Source organism: Elephantulus edwardii, unplaced genomic scaffold (genome assembly GCF_000299155.1).
Source record: "Elephantulus edwardii isolate Elephantulus edwardi_28Jun2011 unplaced genomic scaffold, EleEdw1.0 scaffold00034, whole genome shotgun sequence".
Classification (NCBI taxonomy): domain Eukaryota; kingdom Metazoa; phylum Chordata; class Mammalia; order Macroscelidea; family Macroscelididae; genus Elephantulus; species Elephantulus edwardii.
The window spans coordinates 10,399,366-10,417,364 of NW_006399784.1; the positions used below are offsets into that span (position 1 = coordinate 10,399,366).

The following is a 17,999-nucleotide window of genomic DNA, read 5'->3' on the forward strand; positions in this document are numbered from 1 at the left end:
TTTGAACTCATTGTATACTTAAGAATTTATGACACCACCCTATAGTTAAAGATCTATCTAACTGCTACATGTGCTACGTGACTGCCACAAGTGCTACGTGCAAAAGTGCTGTGTAAACCCTGAGCGAACACTGAGCCAATGAATTCAAACTGTGCTTTCATCACCCAATGAGAAGCTGATACTCAGTTGTATCCCCCTAAAGTGTATAAAAAAACCCAACTTTGTCTGCTCGGGGTCGGCTCCTCTGTCTCCTGCGAGAGATAAGAGTCGGCCCCCGGAGCTCCGCAATAAATCTCTTATCTCTTGCTGTTGCATCAAGCCGGTGTCTTGGAGTCTTGGGTCTTCGCCGTCCACTCGGGACAGAACAGGACCAGCGGTTCGGGGGTCCTTCACCTCCACTACCCCCACACTTTTGAATAAATGTCCCTTTTTGAGGCAAAAAAACCCCAAAAGTCACCTACCTTTGGCTTGGTAACATAACTTTCTATCTACTAGGCCAACAGAGCTCTCTCTATGTTGTTGTTTTCAAATCATCTAATAAAATGATGTGGAGCCTGAGGTGTCAGAAGTCTTTATGATTGAAATTTCTAGTGCCCACTGACGAAATGTCTCCAGCTGTCTTAACTGCAGACGTATGGTCTTGCAAATCATCAATAACTGTGGGATCAATATAAGGAAACAATTTTTATACTGTAGGGGTGTGTGAAAACGCTAGCACAGGAGCAGCAGTGTGATCTGTTGACTTAGCCCAAGCTTGCTGGAAGTTATCCAGACTGAGAAATCTTATATTGTGGGCCAGGCCATGAACTTTTCAATCATTCGCTATACATCTGAGTGCTGGACAATGAATAAGGATGATAGAAGAAATGATGTCTTTGAGTTGTAGTGTTGGAGAAGAGTGCTGAATATTCCATGACCTTCCCAAAGAACACACACACACACACACACACACATATATATATATATATACATATACATATATACACATATATATATATGTATATATGTGTGTGTGTGTGTGTATATATATATCGGGAAAAGTCCATAATAGCAAAGTGATAGAAGCAACCCAAGACCGTAAACAAATGAATGGGTAGAAAAAATAAAGTATATTCACACAATAGAATAGTATGCAGCACTGAAAAACAATGAACTTGTAAAACATTACACAACATGGGTGATCCTGCAGGACATTATGCTGAGTGTAATATCTCAGTCACAAAAGGACAAATGCTACATAATACCACTGCTATAAAACAAGACTGATATGATGGTTTGGGAGGAGAAAAGGAAAAGAGTGGATAGATAACACTGCAATAACAGGTGAAGGAAAGAACTATTTAAAAGGAATATATGATTAGACATATGTATGACCACAGTCTAGAATAAGAGGTATAAAATGTGCAATAATTAATTAATAAAAATTCAACTTTTTTTTAAACTTTCTTAGAATCACAATTAAAAGAAAATATTTTAAAAGGTGTAGCCAGAATTCTCGTTGGAGGCAAGAATGGCAAAGCTTTACTTATTTTAGACATGTTGGTAAGAGAGAGTATTCAATTGAGAGGGACATTGTGGTTGGAAAGGTGAAGGGTCAGGGAAAAAGGAGGAACACACCCAATAAGATGGATCAACACAATGAATGCAGCAATGGGCTCAAGTGTATAAGAGTTGATTAGAATGTCACAATGTTTTGATTAGGCTCTGTTGTTTATAGGGTCACTCACTATAAGTTATACTCAACATCACCTAACAAAAATAACAAGCATTATTTCTAAGATAATACTGCCAGTTAGAGCCAAACACACTGAAAAACATTTATAAACAATATGTGGAGTATCTTTTAATTGCTATCAGTCATGCAACCATCATGTGAATTTAAAAATGAAATTAAATTAACATAAAAATGAAAATTATAAAGAAGCCAATTGCTAATTAATGAGATGAAAATAATTTTGTTTACTATGAGTTTCAGGGTACATAAGTGAGAGCATAGACTAAATCAAAGACATTTCAAGGTAAGATATACTGGAATTTATTCATGCAAATATATTCTGCTTCACCTTGGCAAGAAACACAAACTTTTGATGCCCTAGGCAATGAACTACCCTACTTGTTATTTCCTGCATATCTTCCATCTAACATCTATCAAAACCTTGAGTTAAATTTTGGATGAGAATGGGAGAAGTGGTTTGAAATCTTGAAAACAGCTTAAAAGTTTCCAAATCAATAACAGACCCTTCCTGAAGTGCATTTCTGAAAACTAAAAAGGTAATGTTTATAAGAAATACTTCCTTTGTAGTTGATTTATTTTTTTATTTAAGATAAGTGGAATTGCTAAATTACTGTCTTATCAGTGTCTTGGTGTTGATGACAGCTGCTGTCATCAACACAGTCTTTCACAGTCTTTGCATCTTAGCTTTTAGTAGCAAAATCAGGTATTTACTTCTTAGCTTTAGAAACTATGAATATAAGAAAAAATTTCTTAATTCACTTAAAAATGTTTTATTCTCACTCCACCCAACTAGAAACTTTTGAAATAGTTTCAGAAAATATGTATTTAAGTCAAGTATATGTCCACATAATGTATAAATACTTAACTTTTGGAATGTAAAACTGTAAATTATTCAAGATATGAAAAAAAGTACAATTACATATATACTACTCACTGAGTAAAATAAATGCACTCGTAAATATATTACTTACTTTAAAGCCTAAAACAAAGGAATATATGCTGTGTATAATTCTGTACCTTGCAGTCAAAGTTTGACTACACTTGTGAGTATAGCTCTGGTGGTATAGACTTAGGAAGTAGTGGTCCAAGTACATCAGTGGCAATTTACAGCTATAAAAACCCAATGGAGGACCAGCCAGTTGATTTGACTCCAATGTTCAGATTCATAAGAATTAGTTGAAAATATCAGTTGGACCAGCAGCACCTTAGTCTTTCAACTGACATCCTTGCTCTTTAGCACTTTGGAGAGGCCATTGACAGCAGATTTTCCCAATGTAACATGTCCTTTGATTTCTTGATTGTTTCTATCATGGATGCTGAGTGTTAATCCAAATGAAATTACAATGTTGACAGCTTTAAACATTTCTCTATCACAATGTTGCCTAATAGTCCAGCAGTAGAGATATTTTTTTCCTTAGTGTTAAAATAAAACCCACGTTGATGTTCTACAGCAAGTGTTTCAAGTTTTCTTTACATTCTGCAATCAAGATTGTGTTATCTGCATAACACAAGTTATTGATGAGTCTTCCTTCAATCTTCATGCCATGTTCTTCTCCAAGCACAGTGTCCTTCTCTAAGGACTTGCTTCTAACAACATTCCCAAAGTATGTGAGATTATACACACACACACACACACACACACACACACTTGATCAGTCTGCAGACTGAATAGGTATAGAGAAAAGATACGACCCCAATAAACATCTTTTCTGATTCTAAACTGCACAGTGTTTCTTTGTTCAGTTTGGGGGAAAGTTTCTTTATGTACAGGTTTTACATGAATATAACTATGTGTTCTGAAATTCCCATTCTTCTCAAAGCTACCCATAATTTGTTATAATCTACACAAATACCTTTGCCTAGTCAAAAGCAATGGTAAAAAAAAAAATATAAGACCCTTAGGCATTGACAGAATACCAAATGAAGTGCTTCAGGAAACAGATGCAATCCTGGACATGCTCACCAGATTCTGCCAACCATTATGGAAATAGCTACCTGGCCAAATGACTGGGGGAGATTTATATTTGTTCTTGTTCCCCCAGGAAAGGTGATTCAACAGAATGTGGAAATTCTTGAACAGTATCATTAATAGCACCTACAAGTAAAATCTTGTTGAAGGCTATTTAAAAACAGCTTGAACAGTTCATTGATAGGGAATTTCCAGCATGCTAAGCTTGATTCAGAAGAAGCCATGGCACCAGGGATATCATTGCTGATGTCAGATGGAACTTGACTGAAAATGGAGAAGATGAGAAATGAATGCATTCTAATAGCTTGTACTGTGACTTAGTTCGAAGAATTTTAGAAGCCAGTTTCGTATCCTGGTTGAATTTCACTACCACTTTATGTTTTGAAGGATTATATGTTCTTACAAAGAGTCAATCAGTTTTACCAAAACTAATCCAAGTCTACAGCCATCAAATTGGTTTCAACACACGGCGACTCTCTATCTGGATTCTGATGCTCTTAAGTGTTTGAAGAGAAGACTGTTCATCTTTCTCACAAAGAATTACTGGTGGAATAAAAATGATGCGCATATTAAAGAAATGACTTACCACATTAAAGCATAACAACTAGATCTTCCAGTTATTATTTTGCCTCCCCTTCACTTAACTCATTTAACTCTTGGGTTGCTTTCACAACTATTTTCCATTTGAGCTCAAGAGCAAAAGAGTTGGTTTTGTTATTCTCTTTGCCTAGCACACAGTCAGATGTAATGCATTCATTTAATAAGTATTTATTGGATTGTCAAATAAACAAATGATCTGAAAAACAATAAAAATTAACTTGGCACAATATTCTATGAGAAGACAACTTTTTTATAAATTATTTGAGCAGCGGCACTGCCTGAAAATCGCCTGTGACTTCATCCATAGCCACTGGTGAGAGTCAGCGCCCAGAGCCATCAGGGGCTTTAAGCTCGTTGCCCACTGCTGTGGTGTGGACAGCTGAAACCCAGGCCCCGACAGGCACCTGGGGGGAGGGGGGGAAACCAGACTCTACTTCCTGCTCTGCTGGAGAAGGAGGGGCAGTCTCCTGTACCAGTCAGATCCAATTTGACGGTACACACACACACACACACACACTCACACACACACACTTTTTCTTCTCCTTTTTTAAAAAAAGACTACTTCAGCCGTCGTGGCCCTCTGCCCGGGGCGGGCAGCCCTCGGCCCCCTGCCTGGGGCGAGCCGTCGCGGCCCTCAGGAGCAAGAAGGCAAGCAGCTGTAACCCAAGACCACCAGTAAGGTGATAAAGCGTCCTCCCTTCCCCCCTTTATATCTACGCCCCTGGACAACATGAAGAAGCCAGAGAGTCGGCATCCAATTCCCAAATCAATAAGACAGTTGGTTTAATTACCATTGGAAAATACTTGTCATTCCTCTGTAGCATCTGGTCCCCACTGGACCCTCATCATTTCCTTCACCTGCTCCCCCCACCGACCAAACTGTGCAGCTCTGCAACTGCATCCTGGCCCATCCTCACCCTTCTGCCCCCAACCCTCACCTCCTTGCACCCCCAATATGTTTTATCCAATAAAAAAATATTTTAAAAAATAAATTATTTGAGCAATAGAACAGGTTACCTTTTTTTTTCATTCAACGATTTATACACATTGCATTGTATGACCTCAGTAACAATTTTCCCAATGGAAGAACACTCTTAACACTTCTTCCCAGCTTCCCTATTTTCATGTGTCCTTTATTCCTTGTTCTTTCTGCCTCTTGAATTTTGTTTTTAAGGAAATGCTGTCCCGGTGTTCTATGGTTAACTGTTCTCAGGAAAATGTTCCTAAGGGTGTTCTTGTTCACTTTATATGTTTATTGTTTGCTTGAAAGTTAAGTCCCAAGGGTAAGTTCAGTTCCAGGTTTGAAGGCTGCCTAAGGACCATATTCACAAGGTTTCAATCACTTTCTATCAGACAAATAACTCGCAATAATTTATTTTACCTCATTGCTTTTCTTCCATTGTGTCTGGGATTTTCTATTGCAATTCCTATCTAAGCAGTCAGCAATGGTAGTGGTGCCATCTACTTCTGGTTTCAGGTCTCCAACACCACAACTCAAAGGCACCAATTCTTGTTCTGTCATCATTATTTATTGTTCAGCTCTCAGATACATAGCAAGTGACTGAAAAGACCATGACCTGAATAATGTGCACCTCAGTCTTCAAGTTTAGTAATTTGGAGAAGTCCCTGATGAACTTTTCATTGTGATGCATCTCCTGATCTCCTGGCTGCTGGTACCAAAAATGTTGATAGTGGATCCAAGTAAGATGAAATTGTTGACAACTTCAATATTTTATTATCCATCTATCATTATGGCAGTACAGGTGAGGATTTTGTCTTCCTCATGTATAGATACAGTCTCTATTAACGGCTATAGCCTTTGATCTTTAATTATAATATATGTAATTTGTATATTTACATATATAATTTGGTTTGTATATATATATTTTGTATATATAATCTATGTCTCTAAAAAGGCTGGTTTACCATATCCATGTAAAGGCATAGGATTTTCAATTGTTTCTATCAATCTGAAAGTTGGACAACGAATAAGGAAGATCAAAAGAAGAATTTATACCTTTGAATAGAAGTGTTGGTAAAGAATATTGAATATTGGATATCCTATGGATTGACAAAAGAACAAACAAATCTGTCTTGGAGTAGGTGCAACTTGGCGTTCCCCAGAGACAACCGTGGTGAAACTTCACCTCATATACTTTGGACATCTGTTATGAGGTACTACTTCTCAGAAAAATGCAGTCTAAAGGATCATATGTTTTAGTTGATTGCCTTCTAGTTGAGCACAACTCACAGTGACCCTATGAATAAAAGGCCTGAAACCCCTCTACAATTATGGACACTTATCAAAGTTCATAGAGTTTCCAGAGGCATGTTGTTTAGGAAGTGAATGCCACTCCTGCTTCCAAACCTGCCATATTATGTTATTGTTGTCATGTGCCATTGAGTCGCCTGAGATGTATAGTGACACTATGTACAGCCAGTCTCACTAATTCTGACACATCAACCCCCATCACCCTAGTTACTATATCAATCCATCTAATCCTGGGTCTCCCTCTCCTGCACAGTCCATCTACCCTCCTGAGAACGATGTTCTTCTCCAAGGACCGGTCTCTCCTGGCCACGTGCCCAAAATAAAGTGAGGCAGAGCTTCAAAATCCTAGCCTCCAAGGAGATACTTGTTTTCACTCTCTCCAAAACAAACCTATTTGTTTTCTTAGCAGTCATATAGATAACATAGTATTTTATTGTTATTTCTTGGTTTCTGTGTGCTTATTTTGTTCTGTCCTTAAAACACTGTGAATAGGCATGCTTTGGGACCATCACACGAGATTAATTCACACATCTGAGGAAAAACACTATTCTTTTTTCTTCCAAGAAGGGATTTAAATATGTATCTATATGTTAATGAAGACTTATTCTCCTAAAGACTAAGGGAAATATATAAAGAATCTAAATTATAAGCCAACATCTTATTAGATGTATGACTTACTCATGTTAAGGACATTTATTGATTTCTTGGAAAGAAATTCTTTATTTGGCCTCTTTATATCCTTGATCTTCTGTAGTTAGCTCTTTAAGTCCTCCTCACTTTCAGCAGCAAGGTTGTGTCATCAATGTATCAATGCAGATTTTTGATGAGTTGTTTTCTAATCCTGATGCATATATTCTTCATAAAGTCTAGCTTTTTTAGTTATTTGTTAACTATACAGATGAAATAAGTATGGAGAGAGAGTACAGCCCTAATACACATCTTTCTTGTTATTAAACCATGAAATGTTCTATTGCTCTGTTCGGGCAACAGCCTCTTGGACTAGATGAAGATTTCCTGTGATCACAATTAAACAATCTAGGATTCCAATTTCTCTCAGTGTTTGTTGTTGTTATGGGTCACTGAGTTGACAACAACCTACAGTGACCCTGTGCACATCACCTCTGAATTCAGCTCTCTCCTGCTCAGTCTTACTGTCTCTGATAAACCTACTCTCATTGTCCCAGTTACTATATAAGTCAATATCATCGATGATCTTCCTTTCCTGTGCTGTCCCTCCTCCCTTCCAAGCATGATGTCCCTCCACATGTCCAAAGAATGTGAGAAGGAACCTAAAATTCTTGCTTCCAAGGAACATCTTGGTCTTACCCTCTCTAGGAGAGCCTTACTTATTCTCTTGACAGTCAATACCCTTCTCCAGCACCACAACTTAAAGGCACTAATTCTTCTTCTGTTATCTTTCATTATTTTCCAGCTCTCTGATGCATACTAAGAAATTGTAAAAACCATAGCCTGAAACAGGTGCATCTTAGTCTCTAGACTGATATCATTGCTCTTAAGCACACTGGAGAGGTCCCTTAACAGCAAATTTTCCTAATGCAATTAATTTTTTTATTTCCTGACTACTGGTCACAAGGGTACTAACTGCGGACTTGACCACGCTGAAACAGTTAATAATTCCAATCTCTTCTCCATCTATCTTGGTGCTGCCCTAGTCTGTGTTGATATGGAACTTCTCCAGCAAAGGCTTCAGGTCTTGGGGTTGTGTTTGATGTGTGTTACTGTTCTTCCCCTCCTCCCCAAAGTGGGTGGTCCTTGAGCCTTTGACCAAGAGTGGAGGTCTGCTAAAGGGTGTGGCTTTAAAATCTATAATGAGGTGATGGGTCTTTGGGCTGGCCTGGGTCCTGGGGCTTGAAGTCTCTCTCTTCTCTAGGAGTTGGTTGCTAGCTAGCATATCAATGGTGGTCACGTCTTGATGGCAGTCACATAAAGGAAGTTTTTGAGGTCATGTTTGATATGTGTTACTGTTCTTTCTCCCCCTATCCCCCCCAAAAAACAGCTGGCCCTGGAGCCTTTGACCAAGGAGGCCTGCTAGAGGGTATGGCTTTACAATCCTATAGGGCCTGAAGGCCTGCAACCCTCAGGACAAATTTATTCATTTTAGAACTGATATTATTTAAATGATACAGCAATCATTTGTCTATTTGATGTACTGAAAAACTTGGAGTTGCTGTGATGCCGAACACTGTTCCATAGTCGTGTCAAATATCATAATGGTTACCTATTATGTACAATGTTTGGATGAGCTTCCAGAACAATTCATGCTGGGAAACAGGAGTAGCATCCACATCCTAAACTAGAAGCCTCTAAAAACCCTCTAAACTCTATAAATGTATAGAAATTGTGTTAATTATAGAATAGAGTTCAGGTCTTTTGCGCTAAGCTTACTCTGAGTCGTATTCAACTTGAAGACACTTAACCACTGCTAAGTGAGACTAGTGCTGTTATATCTGGAGGAACACTTCCATTTTGCACATCATTCTTTGTCAATGTGCTGTATGAAGTAACCTGGGTTTGCTGTGATGGTGAACCTTGTGCCAATGGGGTATCAAATACTATAATGGTTTCCCATTGTGGACAGTGTTTGGTGGAGCTTCCAGTTGTAAGATGGGTTTGGAAGCAGTAGTGACAACCACTTCCTAAACCACATGCCTTTGGAAACTCTATGAACTTGGAGAAACAGCAATAATTATGGAAAAACATTAGGTCTTTTGTTCACAGAGTCACTACGAGTCATGCTTGACTTGACAGCAATCAACAACAAGGTTGTATTATCTGCATAACACAGGTTGGTGATGAGTTTTTTTCCAATCCTGATGCCACATTTATACTCATAAAGTCCAGTCTTTCAAACTATCTGTTTCATATATAGGTTAGAAAGGTAGAGAGACAGGATGCTTCCCTGATACACTCCTTTCCTGATATTGAACCATGCAGTGTTTTCGTAATTTCTTCTGACAACTAATTCCTGGGCCAGGTATAGGTTTCAAATGATCACAATCAGGAGTTCTGTGATTCCTACTCTTGTCAAGATTAGCGAGAATTAGTTGTGATTCACATGATCAAATACCTTTGCATAGTCAATAAAACACAGATAGACATTCCTCTGGTATTCTCTGCTTTCAGCCAAGATCCATCTGACGTTAACTCTGATGTCCCTAGTGCCATGGCCTCTTTTAACCTTAGCTTGGATTTCTGGTAGTTTTCTGTCAATGTACTGTTCCAGTCACTTTTTAGATAATCGTAGCAGGATTTTGCTTGAATGTGATATTAATTATTGTTGACTGCTGTCAAGTTAAGCACGACTTATAGTGACCCTATGAAAAAAAGACCGGAAGCCTTTCTATAACTATTGTCATTTCTCAAAGTTCTTACAGTTTCCAGAGACATGTAGTTTAAGAAGTGGATACCACTCCTGTTTCCAAACCTGTCTTAAACTGGGAGTTCCACCAAATACTGTTCACCATGGATAACTGTTATGGCATTTGACACCCCAGTGTAACAAGGTTTAGCATCACAGTAACCCCAGTTTAGAAGACTGGTCCTCCACAATATAATAACAACCGACATTTAAACACAAAGGCCATCCCTGAGGTCTTGTGTGATATTAGGTAGCGGTACTTAAAAAGAGAGAAAAAATATGACGGAGTTGTAAGTGTTTGCAATTTTTATTTTGAGTGTGTTCAATCAGACATTCACATGATATCTTTTTGCTTGGTCAGTAGTCAGAAAGATGTGTTGGAAGCAAAGGGCATTGATTCAGTTCTGAGCACCTTGAAGATTTTTTTCATCTTCAGTTATCACAGATACCTGGTCATTTCCTGTTGCAGTTGAGGATGGGTCTTTCCTACAGCATTTTGAAGTCAATATAAAGAAATATCTAGACTAACATCTTATCATTTTTTTTTCTTTTTATTGAAGACATTTCAATTCTCTTTGCCTTTCTTTTTTACTTTAGAGTTCATAGAGAAGTGTCAGGAAAATGGGAAAAAATGTAGTTAACAGAATTGGCTAAAATATCTTAATGCACTAAAATGTGACATAAAAATCTGAACATAATTGGGAGAAGAAATCATTCTCTATACGAGAATAAAAAAGAAAATTCATTTGAAAAATTGCCTTACAGTCTTGCAGACAATGATTTTTTTTCATTGAAGTGTCAATGAATAATCACAGTCTTACTTAAGGTAAGATTCTATAAATTCTTACTTTAAACCACTAGTCTACTTTAGGATAGCCTCAAAATACAACACAAATATCTGTAAATTGTAAACATTTTCATTGCTCCCCAAAAGCTTTTACAACTATAATATTCAGTTTTAAAATAATGCTTGCAACTTATCTTAAATTGCACAGAAATAATTTCAGAAGAAATGCCCATGATCTACTTTAGAAAATCATAAAAGGAGTTTCAAAGACCCTTAAAGTACAGTTTTACTCTGACTTAGAAGGTCAGCATAAACTGGAGCCTATTCAATGGCAACTGGTTTGTTTTGTTTTTTGAGGTGATTGAAAAATGTCTGGAGTTAATAAGAAGCACTACTTGGCAAGCAAATCATGGCGTAAAACTACAGGACTAAATTACCTTGTGTGAGGGGGAAATGAGATCTATAGGACAGAGAGGTTTGCATTCTATTCCCTCATTGGAAAATAGCAAACATCTTAAATAAACCTATAGACATCTTTGAGTTTGTTTTTCTTGGGAAGAGATTCCCTATTCTCCTGCATAAAATTTATGGTGTAGTTAAATTGACTGTCAACAAATGATAATACTGTTTTCTTGGTATTTTAATGTCAGAGGAAGGCAAGAATGTATCTACAAGCTGAGCAAATCATATAACTAAACCACACAAAGTGATTTTATCATTTTGGGGGGAAGTAAATACAAGTACCATTGGCAGTGCAACACTTTTTAATGATGATCACAGGAATTAAATCACTTGGATTGTGTTTACCTTATTAAAGAATGCATAATCCTCTCTCCCAACTCATCTAATGTTGCAGGGAACACTTAAGCCTGCTCCAGATCTGTGGTAATACTGATCCCCTGTTGTGAGGAATAATTAAACTTCAGTAAATCAGTTTATAAGCTTATAAAAGCAAACAACAAAAGCCTATAAAGAAAGAATGGGAACCACCAAAAAAGAACACTTGTTGGGGTTGATTTAAAAGCTGCTGTGATTAAATTAGAAGACTTAAAATGGAAACTTTAGCTACTTCCCTATTGAGTATTATTTCACCATGTAATTACTTGAATAATTTTCAATTAATGTAAGTGTGTGGTGTCCCATAAACCAATTTAACTTAAAGAGTATATGTCTTGTTTAATGTACACTAAAGTAACAATTTTGCCTAAAACATATTATAAAATTCTCTGAAAGAATACTGGAATTCTCAGGCATTTTTTTTCAAAGAGTATGGTTCTTAAAATGGCTCTTTATTCATCTAGGATCTTAAACATCTGTGGAGGGCAACATTATACAGTAATATTTTTTTCTTTTCAGTCTCATTTTAATAATGTCCAATTCCAGATAATTTTAAGGTAAGGTAAATGCTAAGATATGAAGAATTTAATATGGTTCACGAGAATAAAATAGAAATAATGTGTGGATGGCGCTGTGTTTTTCAAGTCTCAGATGTGGGAGGCTGTTAAAAATAGAGGAATACAAAATCAATTCAGAACAAAGTAAACTTTCCTATTCTTCGTTCCATAAATTAATTTGAACTTTTATCTGTAAGAGTCATACTAAAGGTTATATAGGAATAGCTCACTCAGTACATCATCAACTGAAGAGAGGTGACTTCCACAAATTCCTGGGAACTTTGCAAACCCTCTCTCAGCCTACCCCTGACATGGGTCAATGGAGTCTGAACTAGAAACTAAAAAATCTCTTGTTCCCTTGCCAAAATCGTTTTCATACTCCACACCTATTTTTTTTTGTTTGGTTTTGTTTTTTGTTTTTGTTTTTTAATTTATTATTAATTTCAGTGAAAATTTACAGAGACTTTGGGTTTCCATTCATTCATTGTTGCACTTTCCCCCACCCCCTCACCACTCCTGCCCAGTACATTACTCTCTTGGTAAAGTAAAAGAAAAATTCTTTCATTGTTTTACAAAGCCTCCCCCAGATCCACTCCACTATGCAGCCTTCGCTCTGGACTCCTGTCATGACAAAAATACCTAATCACATATCCCTTTAAATAGTTTTCTCCCTTATCTGTTTCAATGCAGTATACATTATTGAACCCATCTCTCTCAGTCACCCCTCAAACCCAATATCAGTCCTGTTTTACAACAGTGGCATCATGCAGTATTTGTCCTTTTGTGAGTGAGGTACTTCACTCAGCATAATGTCCTCCAGGGTGACCCATTTTGAATAATATTGCATGAGTTCCTTGTTTTTCAATGCAGCATAGTATTCCATTGTGTGAATATACCACAGCTTCTCTATCCATTCATTTGTTGATTGGCACTTAGTAATTTTTTTTTATAAAAACAAGACTGGTTTTATCTTATAATTAAATGGATAATTGTTTATATCTTTTTAATAAATATTTTGTGAGCAAATTGATGATAAAGTTTAAAATATGAATTGTTGTTGTTTGATACCATTGAGTTAGAACTGGCTCATAGCAGACTCTCCAGAGGGTTTTCAGAGGCAGTAAATCACACAGGAGGAAACTGTTCCTCTTTCACCTCAGAGCAGCTGGAGGATTTGAGCTGCTCGCCTTTGGATTGGCAGTGAAACTCCTTACCAATAACTGTTTAAGGAAATGGAAAATAAAGATTGCTATATATTCAGAAAATCCCATCAAACACGATAGAAATGAAGCTTTACAAACAAAATAATAAATTCAAATAAGAAACTCTCTCTTTCATTGATTTCATATCAAAACTGACTCATAGCTGATCCTCTACTGAGTCTTTGAGGTATTAAATAACACAGGAGGGGAGTTTGCATATCTTCGTCCCTTAGAACCCCGGGGGAAGTCTAACAACCATAAACACATGATCTTTGGGTTAATAGTAAGATACACAACAAACTAGGTCACAAGTGATCTTTTAAATAAGAACTAGATAGGGAAATATTGTTGGAGAAGCTCAATATAAGCTGTGACATTTAGACCAAGTGCTGGTTGTGGAAACATCAACATTATAGGCAAGATCTAGTGGAAGCTAAAGAAAATGAAAACAAATCCACAAAACCCAAAATTTGACCTTGAGTCTATCCCATCTGAATTTAAATCCACCTCAGGAATAATAAGTTTGAGGCCTTAAACATTAATGAAGAAACACCAGATGAGCTGTGGGAGGATGTCAAGAATATCTTCCAGGAGTAATGCAAAAGGTAATACAAAAACAGAGGAGGGGAAAAAGACCGAAATGGATGTCACAAGAGATCCAGAATATTGCTCTAGAATGCCAAAAGCCCAAGCAAAGTGAAGAAATAAGGAAATTAAGGAGCTGAACAGAAGATTTCAAAGGCCATATTGGGAAGACAAAGCAAAGTATTATAATAATATGTACAAAGAGCTGGAGTTAGAAAATCAAAAGGGGCAAATTTGCTGGACAATAACAGGGGAGTATTTACATACTAATAGGAATCTCTGGTTGGTGCAAATGGTTAAACATCTGGTTTCTAATTGAAAGATTGAAGCTCCATGTTGGAGTTTTGATGACTTTGTAGTAAAGAATTGCACTGCCAATGCAAAGGTATGTGATATGAATCCACTAACTGTTTTACGGGAGAAAGGTGGGCAATCTCCTCCCATGCAAATTACTGCTTCTGAAACCTGTCATAGGGTCAACTATGGGTTGGTTCTGACTTGATAGGACACAACAACAATAACTGCAGATAGAACTGTCACATAATGGTCTAGGAATCTACTTTTGAAAAATCAACTATTATGAAACCGTTGGAATATAGTTCCACTCTGACACCATAGGTTGGAATTGCCTTAGTAGCAACTTATATTATTGCTATGTGCTGTAGATTCACCTATGAGTCAAAGCTCCCCTACGTCCATAATCTCTGAATCCTGCCCTATCTGCAGCCATTTTTGCTGTCTCCAAAACCTCTATCCCCATTACCTCAGTCACTGACTCAATCCAGCTCATCCTGGGTCTTCTTTTCTGTGCTGTCCATCCACCCTTCCAAGTATGATGTTCTTATCCAAGATGTTTTCTCCTGGCAACATACCCAAAGTATGTGAGACAGAGCTTCAAAATCCTTTCCTCCAAGAAGCAGCTCAGTTTTTACCCTCTCCAGAACATACCTAGATGTTCTCTTAGTGTGTTTAGTTCAATACTCTTCTCCAGCACCACAACTCAAAGATATAAGTTCTTCTTCTATCACTTTTAGTCATTGTACAGCTCTCTGATGAACAAGAAATTGCAAAAATCATGGCCTATATCAGTACACCCTTGTCTCTAGACTAACATCATTACTCTTCAGTTCTCTGGATAGTTCTCTGACCTATCTTGTGACCTATTTCACAATGCAATTCATTTTTTATTTACTGACTGCTGGTGCCTAGAGTATTGAATATGGAACCAACCAAGCTGAAATTGTTAACAATCTCAATCTCAATCTCTTCTCCATCTCTACCATGATGCTGCCAATTGTTCCAGTGGTGAGAATCTTTGCCTTCCTGATGTTGAACTTCAATTCATATTGATGATTGCAGTCCTTGACCTTTTGCAGCAAACTTCTCAAGTCCTTCTAGGTTTCAGCCAGAACAGTTGTGTCATCTGCCTAACACAGGTTGTTGAGTCTTCTTCCTATCCTAATGTCACAGTCCTCCTTATAGAGTCCAGCTTCACAAGAAATTTGTTTCACATATAGATTGAAAAGGTATGCATAGAGGATGCATCCCTGGCTTACACCTTTCCTGATATTGAACCATGAAATATTTTCTTGCTCTGTTCTAATGACTGCTTTCTGGTCCAAGTATAGGTTTCACATGAGAACAGTAAGTATTCTGGGATTCCCATTCCTCTCAAGTTTAACCATAATTTATTGTGATCCACACAGTCAAATGTCTTTGTATAGTCAATGAAACATAGCTAGACATTCCTCTGGTACTCTCTTCTCTCCACTAGGATCCATCTAACCTTGGCTATATTGTCTCTAGTGTGATGGCCTCTTCTAAACCCAGCTTGCACATTTGGTAGTTCTCTAAAGATGTACTGTTTCAGTTGTTTTTGGATAATTTTCATCAGAATCTTGATTGCATATGTTATTAATGATATTGTTTGATAATTTTCATACTGTTTGACCATCTTTTTTTTTTTGGAAGGGGAGTAAATACAAATCTCTTTCAATCACTTGGCATGGTTGTTGTCCTCCAGATTTCTTGATACAACCTGGTGAACATACCCAAGGCATCATCTGTTTATTGAAATATGTCGATTAGTCTGCTATCCATTCCTGGAGCCTTGGTTTTTGGGGTTTTTTTTGCCAATTCCTTCAGAGAAGCATTGTCTCTTGATCATCTGGTATTAGTAACTTTATAATAATTTAGCCATCTCTATATGAGTTCTTATGATTATCTCCTCTGTGTATGCAGATTTTATTAGGGTCGAAATAGCAACACTAAATCTTTTAGATTGGAAGTAGGAGTGGCATCCACTTTCTAATTCTATGAACTTTAATAAATGTCGATAGTTATAGAAAGGCTCCAGACCTTTTGTTCAAAGAGTCACTGTGAGTCATGCTCAACTTGAAGGCAATCAACAACAACAACAACATGATGCATCAAAGCATGGTCTTTTCAACTCTCTGTTATGCATCTGAGACCGTTCTGGAGAAGAGTACAGAGAATCCTATGGGTTAAAAAAAAAAAACAAAAAAACCCACCAAAAACAAAAAACACACTTAAACCAAAAAACCTTCTTGGGGAAGAAGGTATAGCCCGAAGCCTCCTTGTACATAAGGATGATGAAGCTCCATCTTTCATACTTTTGCCATGTTTCTAGGAGAGGCTGTTCCTTGGAGAAAAACATCACAGTTGGAAAATGGACATTCAGTGAAGAATAAATATAAACAGTGAGAGAAGCTAAATAGTAAAAATTAAAATATTAATTACTTAAAATGCTTAAGCCCTTCCATGACCTATGGGACATATTTTACCCACCGACATCTTCAATATCTCAGGTTTCTCGAAGGGTTTTATCTTATTTGTAGTACATGCTTCCACTTATAAAACTTCATGAATTTGAAGGAAGTCCACAGGAGAACATGTGGAACATGTGTGTCACACACAATTATATAAAAATCTATATTACTGCAAAATGTTTTTTCTTAATTTCAGGATACTTTCCATAAAATTCAAAGCAGAAAATAATTTAGTCATGAAAAGGTTAAAATAACTATCATTAAACAATTCTTGGGACAGAGAAATAAACACATGCAAATAAATAACTATGCAAAATATAAAATCAGTAAAGTTGACACATTAAAAGATGTAATAAAATAAAATACTAGTCAGTTTCAACTAAATACTATGTAATAACAAGAGCATAATGTTTAAAACTTAAATACTGAAACAAATCTAAGAACTAGTTTCCTAGGGAGAAGAATGATGAATAGCTAATGAAATAACTATAAGTTCATGTTGTTAGGAGTTTTGAAAGTGGCCGTCTAGCCATTACCTTAGCCTCCTCTTGGGGAATGGTCTCCAGCTGCCTCAACTGCAGACACATAGTTCACCATTGAGCAGTGTTTTCTGCGTCATCAACAACTATGATGTCAACATAAGGAGAGCTAGCCAAACTATGGAGAAAGTGCAGGATAGCATAGCCTGACAGAGCCCTGGAAACAGAACAAAGAATTTTGCTTGTGGAATTATTGGTGGAAGGCTGACTTATGTTTGCTATGAGATGAAGCTTGCTGAACAATTGAGGAAACAAAAAGGCTTCCTGCATTTTTGTTGCACTAAGTGAAAAGCACTCTCTCTCTCTCTTATCCTCGTCCCACAGCTGTTAATGTACAAGACTATATGTCTACAGTTAAGGTAGCTGGAGACCAGAGGGTGCTAAGGTAATAGTTAAAGAAAAGTCAACTTTAGGCTAACACCAGCTCCCCACCCCTCAAACCGTATGCCTAATAAACCACTATGAGTAAAGTCGAGTCTGTGAGTCAATTTACAATGAACATCAGACCCAGTGATTAGCAGAAGTACATTCAGTAGCATGGGAAGGGCATATCAAATAGCTGTTTGTCTGGTACTGTAGATATTACTGATGGAGGCAATTCCTCTTTGTAGAGTTAAATGTATTAGAACTTGATCTTACCCATGTTGTCATGCTTCTCTTTATAAAATCTTTGTTAGGTATATATATTTATGCACAATTAAATATAAAGAAGCCCCTAAAAAAAGGAATAAAATTGGTGGAAGATCTA

The 17,999-nt window shown here is 37.1% G+C and overlaps 1 protein-coding gene across 1 annotated transcript in view; it reads right to left on the reverse strand.

Annotated features, from left to right (window-relative positions):
• Positions 1 to 534: 534 nt before the first annotated feature.
• LOC102857098 (nuclear migration protein nudC-like) overlaps positions 535 to 17,999 on the reverse strand; it is a 26,930-nt gene continuing 9,465 nt past the window's right edge. Inside the window, exon 2 of the mRNA XM_006884487.1 lies at positions 535 to 657. Coding sequence (XP_006884549.1) covers positions 535 to 657 — 123 coding nt within the window. The remainder of the gene's footprint in view (positions 658 to 17,999) is intronic.